The 16,155-nt window shown below is 42.5% G+C and overlaps 1 protein-coding gene across 1 annotated transcript; it reads left to right on the plus strand.

Moving 5' to 3' along the window:
• The first annotated feature begins 1,136 nt into the window (after positions 1-1,136).
• Positions 1,137-11,866, plus strand: WNT5A (Wnt family member 5A). The gene is made up of 4 exons (XM_074151367.1): positions 1,137-1,270; positions 2,385-2,650; positions 7,446-7,738; positions 9,309-11,866. The coding sequence occupies exons 1-4, from the start codon at positions 1,191-1,193 to the stop codon at positions 9,765-9,767; spliced, it is 1,098 nt and encodes a 365-aa protein (XP_074007468.1). The 5' UTR covers positions 1,137-1,190; the 3' UTR covers positions 9,768-11,866.
• The last annotated feature ends 4,289 nt before the right edge of the window (positions 11,867-16,155 follow it).

Below are 16,155 nucleotides of genomic sequence, written 5' to 3' on the forward strand. Positions count from 1 at the left end.
TGTCAGCCCGACTTCCCGCCGCGGCGCTGCCATCGCTCCTCTCCTCCCGACCCTTCGCAAACAGAAATAAATTAGAATTAAGAGCACCTTCAATTCAGCATTAAGGGCTTTTTGAGAATGAATAGGGAGCCCCCAAGTGTCGAAATGTCTTTTTTTTTTTTTTTTTTCCCCTTCCAAGGGGAGGGGAAATAAAAAACCGTGAATGGCACTGGTTAGCAAGTTAAAGAGTCCCGTGTGAGGACGCAGACGGTGATCGCGGGACCTGTCGGGGGGAGCGTTTGTCTTCCAAGACGGCAGCCTGGTTGTCGCAGTGGCCGGGTCGGGACGCGGAGGCGCTCCTTGTCGCTCCTGGTACCTCCCTGGGCCGGTACCGATCCCGGCGGGGCCTGGGGGCTGCCGTCGGGGCTGTCACCGCGGCGCCAGCGCGGAGCTCGGGGCTGCCTCGGCGATCGCGGAGAGCGGGCGGCGGCGCAGCGCGGAGGCTGCGGCGAGATGGTTTAGGGGGCAGCGGGGAGCGCCTTCGCCGGCCGGCCGGGAAGGACGAGGATCGGCCGCATCGTCCCCGGGTTGGAGCCGTCAGGCCGCCCCCGCGGCAGCGACACCCCCGTGGCACCGGCCTCGACCCCTTCCCGCTCGGGCTCGCTGTGCAAACCTGAAGCCGCCCTTAGCCAGCCGGGAGCGTTTCGTGTCCACGATGCTGGCGCCGGAGCGGGAAGCGATGGGGTAATGCCCGGCCCGGGGCCCGCGGGTCGCCGGTAGCCCCCGGGGCAGCGGGGATGGCCGGGCGGGGTGCGGGGATGGGGTCCCCCGTGTCCGGAGCTGCGACCCCGTCCCGTCCCGCCGCGGGCGGGGAGCGGCGGGGCCGGGGCAGAGGGACAGGCGGGCGCGGGTGGGTGCTGCGGCCGCCCCGGGAAGGCGGTGTCCGCGGGGGGGGTGGGTGTGCGTGGGTGGGTTTTGCCCGGTGGAGCGGGAGCCGCGACGTGCCTGCGTCTGGCACCATAGCTTCGGCGGGGAGAAGGGCAGGCGAGTCAGAGTCAAGTTAAAAGGGGCCCGGATACTTCCGTTGTTTAAACTTGAATGCTCGAAAATGGTCTGAGAAGCAATAAACAATCTGATCCTTTTTCTCCCCCCTCTAGAAATCCACTGCCGTATTAATCCAAGGAGGTGCTTTGGGGACAGTTGGCAGTACAATGGCTTCTCAGTACCTCGTAGTGGCTCTGGCCATTTTCTCCTCTTTTACCCAGGTTGTAATAGAAGCCAGCTCTTGGTGGTAAGCATCTTGTATAGACTTGATTTTAAAAGGGGGGTGTCAAGATTTGCTTTATTAAATGTCTATTTACTGATTATGTACTTTGTTTCTGAGGGAGTACTGCGTGAACGGGACAGCAGGGGAGTAATGTTTAAGTTGTAATACGTTGTGTAGTAAAATGAACGGGTCTTGAATAACTGTAAATGTGCAATATCTCGTGTTGTAAAATTCATTTTTTTTAATGCTCCACAGTCGATTCTCTATGGATTTGATCATCCTTAAATTACTAGAATTGCCTCTCTTCTGAAAGAGTAATTTCAACTCCCTTGGATTAGAAATTTTGCATATATATGAGAGAATGCTGATTTGCAAGTAAAAACTTTTATAAGTTTCAGTTTTAACTTTTCTGTGGCTTAAATGTTTATAAATATATTTTGTTACAAAGAAGTACATTTAAATCGCTGCTTTGGCAGATTATCTATTTCTGTATAGTGTACGATGTTGGGAGTTCTTGAAAAAGGTGCTTCTCTGCTGTTTCAAGTGATCCTTTTCAGATTAATGGCCACTTTTTAATTGAAATGTGAAGAGCACTTTAAGAATTAAGAAAACAAAGTTGATTTTGTTTACAGTGAATATACTTGCCTCTGTGTTTTTTGTGTTGAGCTAGAAGTAGTTCGTAGCAAGTTTCTAACTTCTGGCTTGTTAAGTTTCCCTATTTGTTTATGGTAGAACAGAATGAAAAATCCAGACAAATCTAAAATGTGTGTTAAAATAAATTGGGGTTTGGGGGGCTTTTTTTGGTTTTGCTTTATTTATTTTTCTGGCCTTGCAGTTGTTTGGAGCTTCTGTTACTTTTACAACATCCATTTAGGTTGGTAAAGGACTGCCTGGATGCAAGTCTTCCAGATCTGCGTCTTACTTCAGTCCCTCATGTATGGTGATAACCACATGGATGGGAACTAATAACTTCTCTTCTGTGCTGTCTTTAAAACAAAAGTTTTGTATTTAAGTGGGGTTTTTTTCTCACTTGTTAGCAAAATGAGTTGTATACTCATGTGTAAGATACAGTTTTTTTGGGGATTTATAGACTTTTTTTTTGTCTTCTGTTTATTAATCCAAATCTTTCTTTATGCAGGTCTTTAGGGATGAACCCTATGAACCCCATGAACCCTGTTCAGATGTCAGAAGTATATATAATAGGAGCCCAGCCACTATGTAGCCAGCTAGCAGGGCTTTCCCAAGGACAGAAGAAACTCTGCCAGTTGTATCAGGACCATATGCAGTTCATTGGAGAGGGTGCAAAGACGGGCATTAAGGAGTGCCAGTATCAATTCAGACATAGAAGATGGAATTGCAGCACTGTGGACAACAACTCTGTTTTTGGCAGAGTCATGCAGATAGGTAGGAAGCAACATCTTTATGATTAAACTCTTGTCTAAGGATATGTATGGCACATACTGTACTGCACTTGAAACTCTTGCCAGGTTCTTACCGAGTACTGTATACAATCAAGTGTTTCTAAAAGTTGGCAAAGGAGTTGAATTATTTTTAGCTGGAGGTGATTTCCCACCACTGTCCAGCCATGTGTCTTGGAAAACAAAGTCTGAATATATATTTGCATATGGGAACAGAGGAGAAAGGAAAATGAAGCCCTGAAATCTCCTTTTAGAAAACCTGAGACAAAATGAAGGCAACCTAAGAGAATTAAAAACAGCAGCGTCTTGTAAAATCAAAGATGTCCATGCCTAGATCCAAAGTTAGCGGCTGCATAATAAATTGCTCTTGGTCTGGAGGTTAACTGAAAATTGCTGCTCTATTAGTGTTTATAGGCAATTCCTTCTTACTTGTTTCCAGATATGGTAACTTTTTTCTCTTTTTGAGAAAGGTAGATTTATGAAATCAGTTCTATCATGACAAAATGAGTGACTGTCCTTGTAATTTGCATTTAATGTAATCACATCGCTGGTAAAGAGAGACAGATTCCTGTTTAACATCTCATCACAATTTGGTGGCCACCCAACCCTTTCCCTATCAGATCCTCTTTGAAATGTGCTTCTCCAGTGCTCACGTGCTGCATGCCTTTACTGTCGTTTAAGGACTTAATCATATTTTGAAGTTCTTGGCAAAATTTTAACCAGTGCTGTTGAACTGGATCCATGGTGAAATCTTCCTCTGACTTGCCCAAGTCAGATTGCTGATTCTGTGTAAGCAACTGAACCCCCCCTATTTTTCTGGGTCACAATTGTTTTATGTAGTACACTGACAAATTTAGCAGTGCTTTTAACTTGGAGATGTAAATTAAAGCTTTTATGTCAGCATTTTTCTGTCCTGCTTTAAAAAAATAAAGTTTTAAAGTCAGACTCAAGCTAGATTTATCTGTAAATGGCTAACTCCAGTCCAGGCTGAAGGAATACATCAATTCACATTTGGTCTCAATTTTTGTTAAAAGAAGTTTTTATTTGGAGATTGTCAGACAAATACAAAAATATCTATTGCATAAAAGTACCTAATTGAACCAGTGGATTTTAGATAAAGAACCTTCCCTAGGCTTTTTGCAAGCACAGTATTAACCTCCCCCTAGAGTTTGTTTTTTTTACCCTACCTGAGCAAAAGTCTAAAAGCACATGAAACATGAAAGAAGACTTTTCTCATGCACCTTTCTGTTCTAATAATCTAACAAATGTCAGAAAAATAATCTGTTTAAAATTTAGGCCTTCATCTTTCAGCCTTTATTTATTATCCAAGCAAGTGAAAATTAGCTCAAGGGGACTATTGGTGTGAAGAAATGTACAGGATTGGGCCCATGATTTGTGGTGTCTGTCTCTGTAATAGATGTTTCTGCCCTCCCCAAGTATGACAGATCTATTTAAAGGTGGTTTCTTTCAAGTTAAATAACTTTGCCGCACCCTGCTGCTGAATATGACTGTATTAGCTGATGTCTACACAGCAATTCATCATGTAATTAAGCCACTTATTCTAATTGCAGATGGAAGCAAGGTTAATAGCCATATTCAAGCTAAAGAGCCTAAAGAGTGTACTCACTGAGAACAAGAAAGGTGTTGTGGATAACAGTTGTATTATTTCATGCTGATCTTTGGTAATGACCAGTTGCTGTTCCTCTGAGTGGAAGGAAAAATGGGTACTTTTAGAGCCTGATTCAATTTTATTTCAGCCCGCCATCCCCTGGTTCGTCAGGGACTGTCAGATACTCCTTACTCTCACCGACGTGAAAAGATGGTAGTCAGGATCTGAACTCGCATAGTTTGGGAGGGTTTTGTCGCCTGAGCTAACGAGGCACTGTCGCTGGTTGTGCACAGGAGAGCGCCTGGGCAAAGCACTGACTGACAGCACAGTAATTACCCCAGTGTATAAATGGACAGTCTTTCTTCCAGGATTTATCCTGCAAAGTTAGCTAAAGCTGTACAAATAAACCTAGCATTGGGTTTGGAAATTTGCTCTGTGGCCTATTGAACTGCAAAATTTTAGGGCTTTTGTTCTCTGCTGCTCTCCTTTGCTGCTGGTTCCCAGGTCAGGCCGTGGTCCTGGCTGCCTTCACCGCCTTGTGCCATCTCCCGGCTTTGTGGCTGGCCCTGGGCTGGCTGCGCTTGGGCTTTGCAAACAGCAAAGAAGTGCTAACATAAAATAAAATAAATAACTGGATCCTCCCCCAACATCTCGGTGTGGTTGGGGTCCAGTTTATTCCTGCCTGTTGCCCAATGTTGAATGCTTTTAAAATACAAGACAAAGAACATTTTGTATCCTATGTTCAGGTATGAAAAAAAAATTGTTCTGTTCTTGCAGACTTATTCATATCAAGTGTAAAGCTCAGCTCCTTGCTCTGTGGGTGGCTTCCTACAGTGTATGTATATTGAACAGTTCCATTTCTGTGTTTTATATATATGGGAGAGAGGGGACTCAAACGTGTTTGGAATGTGAGTTTCCTTGCCATGGCTACAATAGAGAGAAATGCTGGACTGTGGGAAAAGACAGATATGTTTGACAGTGAAGGAAAGCACAGTTGTGCCTAAAGACTTAGAGCAAAAAAAAAAAAAAATTCAGAGTAATTCATCCATGTGGAACCATCATTCTTAATGTGTTCCTGGGGCTGATGACTTGAGGCAGTGTTGGCTTGCAACCTGCAGGGGCTTGAAATCTGCTTCAGCAGCTGATGCTATTTTATAATTTGCCTAACTGGTCAAGGAGGGAACTTGGGAGGCACCTCTTCAGTCTGTACCCCAGCCTTTCCTTCTCATTCCCACTATGACTAAGTTCTTTAAAATATGCTCCAGGATAATAATGAAAACTAGTAAAAAAAAAGTCAGGTTTATGAGTTTAAATCCTGCAATAAACGGCATAGTTAACCATGTGAAAGCATGAGCTAACTAAACATGAAAAAGAATGAAATGGAACGGAAGAGGCGAGTCCTGTGGTCCAAAGCAGACCACGATTCTTTCCTCTCAATCTAGTGGAAATTTTGCTTAAGGAATTAATCCAAAAATGTGTGTTACAGAACAAACGGGAACATTAAAATCTGTATGAGGTTCCCTCTGCTATAGTTTGCAGTAAATGCAAGGCATAAGTCACCGCATAAAGCCAAATCTCTTTTAACTGAAAAGGCTACTCCTGTAACCCTTTATACCCATAATTCATGTAAGTACTTCCATGAGCAGGTGTCTGTGAGAATAGACCATTTTATGTAAGAGAGCAATGTGCTTTTCATCTTCCTTATATCTGATCTTTCCGAACATAAGACTTCTGATTTTCCCCATTTAAAACCAGCATCTATTACTAAGATTGATCCAGTGGATGACAGCTGTTACATTAACAAAGCTGCTCCAAGCATGGTGTCGTCTTGGTGTTAAATATGGACAAGACTGCAAATTATTTATGCTCCAGAAGTGCTTGAAAGCTCCTATTAGATTTGACCTGTTATGGTAGGTCTTGTACAAAGAGTTTCTGCCTCAAAATGTTGCTGCCTAAATACTTATGACATGTCCAAAATGCAGCCTCTTAAAGCCCTGATTTTACAAAGGCCCATGTTGTTCCCCAAGAAAAATCTTGAGCAATCAAGATTAAAACCTAGCTTGAGCTATTGTTTGGACTAAAGATTTGGAACAAAACTTGACTCATATAAATAGGAAAAAAAATTAATTAGTTTATTCTCAGTCATTTTGGGAATCTTTCTTGGAAAAGACCCAGTGGGATGCTGTCTCTTAAGATGAAAAACAAATTTCAAGTGGGTTCTCTGGTGCAAGTTTTGTCGTTTTTTGTTTGTTTGTTTGAAAGCTTTTCTAGTTGCAGTCAGAATTTATGGCACCCTTGGAAAAGAGCTTGGGGAAGGCAGGCTCTGAGTAAAGGTGGGATTAGATACTGTCAAGAGGATGATACGTGGCCATATCTTGCATTGTGGGTGTTGTAATTTTTTCTTCCGAAAGTTTGGAACTCGAGGTTTTCAATTTCCATTTAAGGGCACCAGATGCAGGAGAAAACCTTCAAGACTGCCTTGTGCCAAGGGTTTTTTCTTCCCTGTAATTTGTAAAGATGATAGTCCATGGACTCATTTGCCATATTCACATGAGCTGGAGTGGTAGATACTGAACAGCCCAGGTTGTCGTTAGTTTTAAATAGCTTCCTACAGAAGTGCCTGGCTTATATGTAGGGTGAAAAGTTGTGTCTTACTCTGCTGCGCATTTCTTTTGATATCAGGAGGCTTTGTAAAACGCTATGACTTTAAATAAATTGGTAAAAGTGGGTGACGTGCATAAATCATGTTTGAGAAGTAGTAATTTAAGAGCCAAACTTTTAAAAGTTGTATTTAACATCTCTTTTTTCTGAAAGACAGGGAGTTTGTTTCCCCTTCCGCCCCTCACACGCAGGCACGGTTGCTTCGGCCCCGCTGGCATCGTGCTCTGGCCTCAATTCACCTCTTCCCCGTGCCCTCGTCCAGGCTTTCACCAGCATGGATGAGAAGTGTCCCCTGCTCTTCACAAGCACCTTGTGTGCTCTAATGGATGGGTTTCACTTGTTTTTTTCAGAGTGAAGACATTTTTGAGAAGCATGGTTTAGGGTTTCTCTACCTTTTAGTAGGCAAATGAATTTTGCTGGCTCCTGGAGAGCCTTTGCCCTCCCGGCTCATCAATGGGCAGGGAGCGGTGTGCGCGGGCTCTCCCCTAACACCGCTCATCTTCTCATGCAGGCAGCCGGGAGACAGCGTTCACCTACGCGGTGAGTGCGGCCGGGGTGGTCAACGCCATGAGCCGTGCCTGCCGGGAGGGCGAGCTCTCCTCCTGCGGCTGCAGCCGAGCAGCGCGGCCCAAGGACTTGCCCCGGGACTGGCTTTGGGGTGGCTGCGGGGATAACATCGAATATGGATACCGCTTCGCCAAGGAGTTTGTGGATGCCCGGGAGCGCGAGAGAGTTTACCAGAGAGGTTCTTATGAGAGCGCCCGCATCATGATGAACCTGCACAACAACGAGGCCGGCAGAAGAGTAAGTGGCTGCGAAACAGCATGTCCCTCTGCCCCTGTCCGTGTCCTTCCTTTTGGGGAAAAATGTGCTGCGATGGCACTGGGTGGTGACCCGCCACCAAGGCTTATGCACAAACCGAGAAAACAGCACATACAGGATGTCGGTGGGTGGGGGAGTATATGAATTTGTGTTGCTCCTGGTTGTCTGGCAGCCCTATTGCCTTCCCCACGGGGGACGATCGGGACTGAAGTGTGTTGTCTTTCCCTCCGTATTGTCTCACTAAAAGTGCCCTCCTCGCTGTAGATTCTCTGTAGAACAGGCTTTTATTAGTTTGTATTTCCAACCAGGACAGTGTGTGTTGGAGGGAAGAGGGACGGGCTGGGCTTCCCAGGCTGGAATCGTGCTGCAGGATTGTTCTGACTTTTTTTTTTCCCCCTTGCTTCCAGAGGATGTGAAAAGCTCCTCCATATTATTAGAAAACATGGTCTTCTGTGGTTAAACATGTCTTTATGGTTTCTTTAATCTCGAAAATGCCTTAAATGAATGGGTGTAAACTTTTCCTTTTTTTTTAATAGTCTGAATATGAAGAGCCAAAATCATTATTTTCCTAGAGCTTGAAGTGCCAGAAATAGTCGGCTGGAGACTTTACACTTGTGTTCTAAGGTGAAGAAGGATGAAAGATAATTGAAAATTAATAGTATTTAAATGTGAGAGGAGGGTGTCTGAAAGCAGTGGACAGGCCAATTTACTATTAGCAGGAAGAAAAATGACACTTTCACAGTTGCTTACAGAGACTCAAGCAGTTTTTTCCTTCCTCAGCCTCATCTTTGCAGTGCCATTTGGCAGCATTAAGACTCTCTGTAACTGCTGGGTGGAAGTTGTCTACAGTATCATCTAATGTGTCAGACCCCAGGATTTTTGGGGCAGTGTCAACACTGACTCTTATTTCTGTTTGTACAGGGCAAATGACTGATATTTCCGTGCCAAAGCTTTGTAAAGAGGATATTACTATGTAGCTCTGTCTCCCACCCATAGGTGTTTGGGGGTTTCTTCTTGGATGAAGTCTCTCTTGCAGAGCAATATTTGGGATAGGAGGAGGATGCTGAGCCAAGAGTAGACAATCAGCTGCAGCTGAGCCAGGAGCAAGAGGAATCTTAACTCTTTCCCTAATTGCAGCCTCAAGCAGAGATCAATAGAGAGAGTAATTCAGAAAATAAAGGGATGTTTTACATTTCTCAATGAAACAGCAAAATCCTTTGCTGGCTTGAAAGCGAATTCCTAAAATTTGACTGCAGCCTGCGTGATGCTGCCGTCTGGGCCGTGTGTGAGCTGTGTGGCTGCCTCCACGGTGGGGAGAGGCTGGCGAGAGCGCTCCCCCAATCCTGCTGGTTAATGGGGGTGCTGGGGGTGCACGTGTGTCGGCTCGCTCTCCCTTCCCAGCATATTGCAGGCGAGAAGAGGATGCTGAGGCGAATATTGTGGAGGGGCGAGTGGGAATGCTGCAGAAGGCAGGAAATGAGGGGGAAAAATGCTTTCACAGCCATGCTAATCTTTCATCATCCTTTTTGCTTTCTCTCGCCGGCTCCTCCAGACTGTGTACAACCTGGCTGACGTGGCCTGTAAGTGCCACGGTGTCTCTGGTTCCTGTAGCCTGAAGACCTGTTGGCTGCAGCTTGCCGATTTCCGCAAAGTAGGCGATGCCCTGAAGGAGAAATACGATAGCGCCGCTGCCATGAAACTCAACAGCCGGGGCAAGCTGGTGCAAGTGAACAGCCGCTTCAACGCACCCACCATCCACGACCTGGTCTACATCGACCCCAGCCCTGACTACTGTGTGCGCAACGAGAGCACTGGGTCCCTGGGCACCCAGGGCCGCCTTTGCAATAAGACCTCGGAGGGCATGGACGGCTGCGAACTCATGTGCTGCGGCCGGGGGTACGACCAGTTCAAGACGGTGCAGCGAGAGCGCTGCCACTGCAAGTTCCACTGGTGCTGCTACGTGAAATGCAAGTTGTGCACAGAGATCGTGGACCAATTTGTGTGCAAATAGGGGACGGATAAGGTGGGAGGAGCTGCCAGCCACCTGCCAGCAAGGGGTGCAGGCCCCTCTCCCTTTCCACAGGACTATCTCCACTTTATTTATAGAGTCTAACGAGTTGTCGTCTTCTTTAAGAAAAGAAAAGAAAAAAAAAAAAAGGGCAGGGGAAGGGGGGAAAAAAAAAAGAAAGAAAAAAGAAAAGTATAAAGGTTGCAAAGAGAAGTGCCTGGAAACCCTCTCTGCGTCCATCCCAGAACTGTGTGCGGCTTATATTTTTGGCAATAATGGGGGAGAACCTGAGAATATTTATTTTACAAAGGTAAAAAAAAATTGACTTTTCTTAAAAACAATAGAGTAGTTTGAGGGGAAAATCCAACATATCCTAATTTAGTCCCATGGGACGTAATACATGTGCAGTAGGCAGAGCAACCATGTAATGTGCTTGGGACGTTAGAACAATCCTTATGGATGTGAGGAACACACAGACCTGTCCGTGACTTTTAGTTTCAGACACTAGAAGTTATCAGAATAGGGTATATATATATAAAGTTATTCAGTACATTTAGGGCTCTGTAAATAAGGGGTATATTCATCACGAAGTGCCATGTCAGTTGCATATCTAGATGTGCCCACTTAAGTACGCAATGTCATTGGAGGGTGAAGAGCAAAGGATCATAAAGGCTTCAACTGCGCCATTTCTGAGTCACCATGTCTGGTTCCAGAACCTGACAAGACCCCCCCAAAAAAAAAACCAAAAGAAAAAAAATCTGCCTTGATGAATAGTATTCTTCAAGGCAGAATTTGGCCTTATTAGCTAATTGTGATATTTGAGTATCTCATCTTACAGAGCAGAACATCCCTGCTACCAAGTGTGGAGAGCAGCCGAGGTGCCAACGCCACGGAGCGCTGTAGCCGGGCGGAGGGGAGCTGCAATGCTTGCAAACAGTTTCAGTCTCCCAGCCTGGAAAGCCCATAGAAAATAGAATTCCCCAAATTTGAAAATGCCTTAAAAATGGTGTAATAGCTGGCTGTCTTTCGAAACACAGCTTGACAAATAACTCCTCTAATTTTATGTGAGAAAATAAATCATTAGATACCCACTCTTGGAATGACTGATTTTTTTATTTTTTTTGCAGATTTTGGGAACGCTTTCACTCAAGGAGACAATAGTTTCATATTTTAATAACATTAACTGACTATTATAGTTCAATTAAATGTTGCAGCAATACCAAATTTATCATCCTATGTCTTTAATACACATGCTTTAGATAATATATTGCAGATATACACTACAACTGTTCAGACTATACTTGAGCAGTTACATATATATGGGAGAACTGTGGTCTGCTGGTGTCTGATATTTCAAAGCTTTTTGTACATATATATTTTAATGATTTAAGAAATAATAAAACATCTAAATTACAGGTGCAGTTCATCCCCCATTTTCTTTTTCAGATCTCTTCAGGTTTTTAGATGGATTCTAAACTTTCAGTGTTTTATTCTTTTTTCCTTATTTTGTAAAAGCGTTTATCATTCAGAAGTTTTAAGGATAACCACAAAGCAAGCCTCTTCCCAGCTTTAGGACTTTCTTGGGTGGTTGGTAGAGGCAGCACACTGCACTTGAATTGATACTATTATGGAGATCACTTCTATTCCACTCTCACATTAAGGGCATTCTCGATTATTGCTGAAAGGAGACACCTTCCAACTCTAAAATGTGCTGCATTTGGCCCTCACTTTTCAGTTTTTGAAATGGAAATTGTTATTTGTTGAACAATATGCGTTCCCCCAATGCTGTGTAGTTACACAGGATTTCATGATTGGTTCAGATGCCTCTTTCCAATTCAGTCCCATTCAACAAGTTAAAGAAAATGGTTTTGCAAATACCAAGTGAGGAAAATCTTTTCACTTCAGCCTAGTTGTACTAAAGCCTTAACTTTTCACGAGCCTTTAAGCTGTATCATTAAGTTTGATGTGATCATTTATCAGCTTCTTAAATGGCGCTTTATTGCTCTTAATTTATTGTACAAGGACATATTTACCCCTCATCTTCAGATGTTTGCGAGGAATATCTTTTAAAGTAAGATAAATAAATAAAGCACTAATTCATTGAATATGTCACTTTGGTTTTTATTGTACAAAAACCATGACCATTTTTTGTTTCATTTGCTGAATCACCTCATGTTCCTTTTTAGTGACTTTTTTCTGAGCAGAACTGAATCTCATGATCCTAGCTATTAAAACACTATTTAATGTAAAATATTTTACTTGTCATTCAGATATGTAAATCTTCTATGTCCTTTCCTCTGTTCTGTACATTTAATGTACATATTTCTGTCTTGCGTGATTTGTATATTTCACTGGTTTAAAAAAAAAAAAGAAAGGATTATGCCATAATGGAAGATAGACTATAAAAATAAAACTTTGGTTGTATATTGGGAAGTGGTTTTAATTATCTTTCAGAGGAGGGTTTGTTAAAACAATGAACAGAGTTGATTTTTAAATTTACTACGTGGTAAAACAGGGAAGTGATTGTTTGCCAAACATACTAAGTACATCTTGAAGTTTTATTTCTATATTAAGAAGGCATACAGATGTAACTACTTCTTAAACAGAAGGGCCCCTCCCCCAGCTCCCCCACCCCCCAAAAAAACCTCACAAACCCAAACAATCCCAAATCCCTGTGACTTTGAACTAGAAAGAGTTTTAGAGATGGGCAAGTACTTAATTTGGCAATGGATAGGGACCTAGGTTAATGTTCTTTGTGTCCATATGGCTTCCAGGGCTGCTCATAGTGGATCTGGGACAGCAGGGCCTGATCCTGTGAACAGCTTCCTTCAGTTATCCCAGAGATGTCTTGTGTAAGCAAAGGTTTCCAGGACGAAAAGTTTTATGCGATTTGGGTTGTGTGTGCGGTCGCTGGTGGGGTTCCCCCACCCATCAGTCTGCCTGCACTTGAGCTGCAAGGTGAAAGCTCATCAGTTTTTCCTTAGACTCTTTGCCCAGAAATAGAGTGCGTATGGAGGGAAGAATCCTTTAAAAAAAAAAAAAAAAAAAAAAGCCAAAGTACAATGAAGTAGTAGTAAGGAAGTAGAGCAAAAAATGAAAATTAATGTAAAAAACAAGCCTTCTGCTTTGAGACTGGCTTTTCTTTGAACTGATTTCCTGAGTAAGTCATAATTTTTTTCTGCTATAGGGAGCCTGATGAATCAGTGGCCTTTCTCTACCTCTCTTCTACTTCTTTTCCTTCCTTTTTTTTTTTTCTTTTTTTTTTTTTTTTTTTCTCAAGGATAACCTTCTAACATATCGAAACTCCTTCTGGCTGCCAAGAATGTATTATCCCACAAACCAGTAGACCAACATCGTGTGTTTAAAATAGCGATTCTGGGCAAATGCAACGTTCTGTGGTCCTATTACTGACATCTGGTTCAGTTTTCCTTCACTTGTATATTGACCAGTATTCTTTATTGCAAAAACACAGCCCCTATTTAGGAAAGTCAGCATTTTTTTGGACTGGATTGTATTCAAGCTCTTCCCAATAACAGAATAGTTACCAAAAAATTTCTTTATTGGCAGCAGTAAATATCTGTATTCAAAATAGTCATTATGGGCTCAGATACAAGAGAATTGTTTTTAATTTACAGCAAAGTTTATCTGTTTAATTTTGTTAAAAATGCTGGTATCCCCTGGTTCAGAATCTTGTATTTTCAGTAATCTCTTCAAATCTTTGTGTTTGGTTATGGCTTTGCCCATACTGATTTTCACCCTGTTTTTGCAAAATATTGAAGCCCCAGGTGTTGGCAGGAAGTGGACTGGGAACAGGCAAGACATTTTAAGAAGCAAATGGCAGCTTTGAGTCAGGCACTGCATGCAGAAAGCAAGTGAAAATCCTTCCTTAAAGGGTGTGTTTGATAGAATGGTCTTACAAAGATGATAGAAAACTTGTAGAAGTCGGCACTGAAGCTGACAGACTACTTTCCTTTGGATAAGGATTCTTAAGAAATGCTATCTAAATTATTACGTTATTCATTGTACAACGGTGGTTTTGCTGAATCAGGAAAGACATATAGTTTTTTTCTGGACTATATGCTAGAGGAAACTATGAAAACAAAGGGGAAGAGAAAAGTTCTTAAAATGTAGATAAATATATTAATGTATAGCTTATGTACGTGCTTGCTGACTGTGGTAGTCTTAAAATTGCTTATCTATCAAAGTCAGTTTGGAAGGCAGGCCAGATCTTTCAAACTGTATTTAAAGTCCTCAATAGGGGGAAAAAAAAAAGAAAAAAAAAAAAAAATAATTCCCCCCCTGCTACAGGCTCTGGTATGTCTGTTTATGTTGCAGCGGGATAAATAAACCACATAGAAGCACAGTGAGGGGTTTGTACATGAAATTTTGTTTTTTTAAAAGGTGTGATTAAAAAAATCCAATCTGTCTCATGCTCTGCTCTTATATGAGATTGCGTGTGTTCATTTGTATATACTCTGCTGGTATTTTCCAATTGTGTTGGCCAAATTCTGCTTTTAGTTATGGTTAGGCATCTCTCCTGACTTTGGTGGTGTCATATGAGCCTGACATTTTTTGACCAGACGTGAAGGCCCCCCTGCTCAAAGAGAATGCATATGAAATATATCAGCCTTTCTTCTGCTGGCTGGTTATTTAAACATGGGTAACTGAATTATTGTGAAACAAATTCTGGGACTGCAGCTGCAAAAGCAGTAATACAGTATATTCGCAGTGATGTTTCTATGCTGTACCTTCTAATTTCCCAGTTGATTTCCAGTGCAGACAGAAAGTCTAGAAAGCATGTGGTATGTTCCTCATCATATATTTTATAAATGTGAAATAATGATTTGTCAATTACTGTTTCTATTACAGAGATACAATTAGATATTTCGGGATTTCATGTTTCTTGAAGCCCTCTTACCTTTGGCAGTATTGAACGTTGCTGGCCAGGAGCGTCATTGAGCAGTGTGATGTGAAGTTGCTTTTGGTAATGTCTCTGAGATCCAGGCTGTGCAGTGTGAATATTGGTACACTGTGTGCTTTTATAGCCAGTGTTGGTTTACGTTGTGTTGTCTTTCCCAGCAGTCCTGCTTTCTCAAATGGTAATTGAACAGCAGCAGTCAAAATACTCAGCTGAAGGAGAACCCCTGGACACTCCATGGGCAGTTATTCAAACACTTTCTGAACCGGCTTGACCCATTGCTGATTTATTCCAGATCCATTGTGAGGAATTTAAAAAATGCAAGCTGTAGCGTAGAGTTCATAGCATGGCTAACAGTTCTTTTTGGTTTGGTTTTGTTTTCACAAAGCAGCCCAATCCAAAATTCCATTTTTTAAAAGCATTTTTTTTTCAAAAGTCCTTCCCTGGGAGGCACACCCTGAGCAACGGAAATGGTCCCTGGTTCCTCCGGTGACTCCCAGGTCCCCAGTGACAGGTTACATTGAAAAGACCACTTCCAGAAACCACCCACTACGCCGGGTGTCCTCCTGCTTCTCCCCTGGCAGTTAATTAGCAGAGTGTAGCAGCTGCAGCTCGCCAGTCATTATGCAGTTGGCCACTGTTTGCTGACTCTTCTTTCTACCAGGGAAGCAAGCCTATCTCCTGGTAGGTTTTTTTGTTGTTTTTCATAAAAAGAATTGCGTCTTTACAGCTTTTCTCAAGTATTGGCTGGGATTTACTTTCCATCACTATTGATTTCAGAACTAATTCTTGGTAGGCAAATAGTTTTAGGACTTCTCAAATATATCTTTGCATTGTAAACTGGTGACCTTGGAGGAGTAAAGGGTAATCCCTGAGCAAGCTTGAACTGGCCATTACATGGGGCAGGGAGACTGAGGTCGTTAATGCTGTGAAATACCATTCAGCTGTATTTTTGCTTTCCTTTGGGTGACAGGAGTCGCAGCACAAAAAATAAAGTTCTTACTCAGCAAGACACAAACTAGTGAATAGTAGAAGAAAATGGGGGAAAGACCAAGTTATGGTGGCCAAATGCATTGACTTTGTTAGTCTTCATTGGTGTTGATTTACATTCATATAAAATTGAAGATCTGTGTATTTCTGTATTTATGCTTTCTGGATGAAAGATTCCCTTAGTGATACTTTCATCTTACATAGTACATTTGTGGATAAAGAGCCTGTAAGTAAATCAGGTTTGAGGACTTGATGAACTAGAAGTAAAACCATAACCAAAGAAACAGTTCCGAAAAACCACTATAAGGAGAATGAACAATGCAAGATGTGTCAAACAAATACTTTTTTAAGGAGTTAGTGTTGCAATAGCTCACAAGCAGGAAAATGGTTACTTCTGTCAAAGATAATATGTCCATTTTAAGCCACAGTGCCATTTGATTTATATATGTACAACTAGGCAAATGCCACTGATAGTTGTCTGTG

Source organism: Numenius arquata, chromosome 8 (assembly GCF_964106895.1).
Source record: "Numenius arquata chromosome 8, bNumArq3.hap1.1, whole genome shotgun sequence".
Lineage (NCBI taxonomy): Eukaryota > Metazoa > Chordata > Aves > Charadriiformes > Scolopacidae > Numenius > Numenius arquata.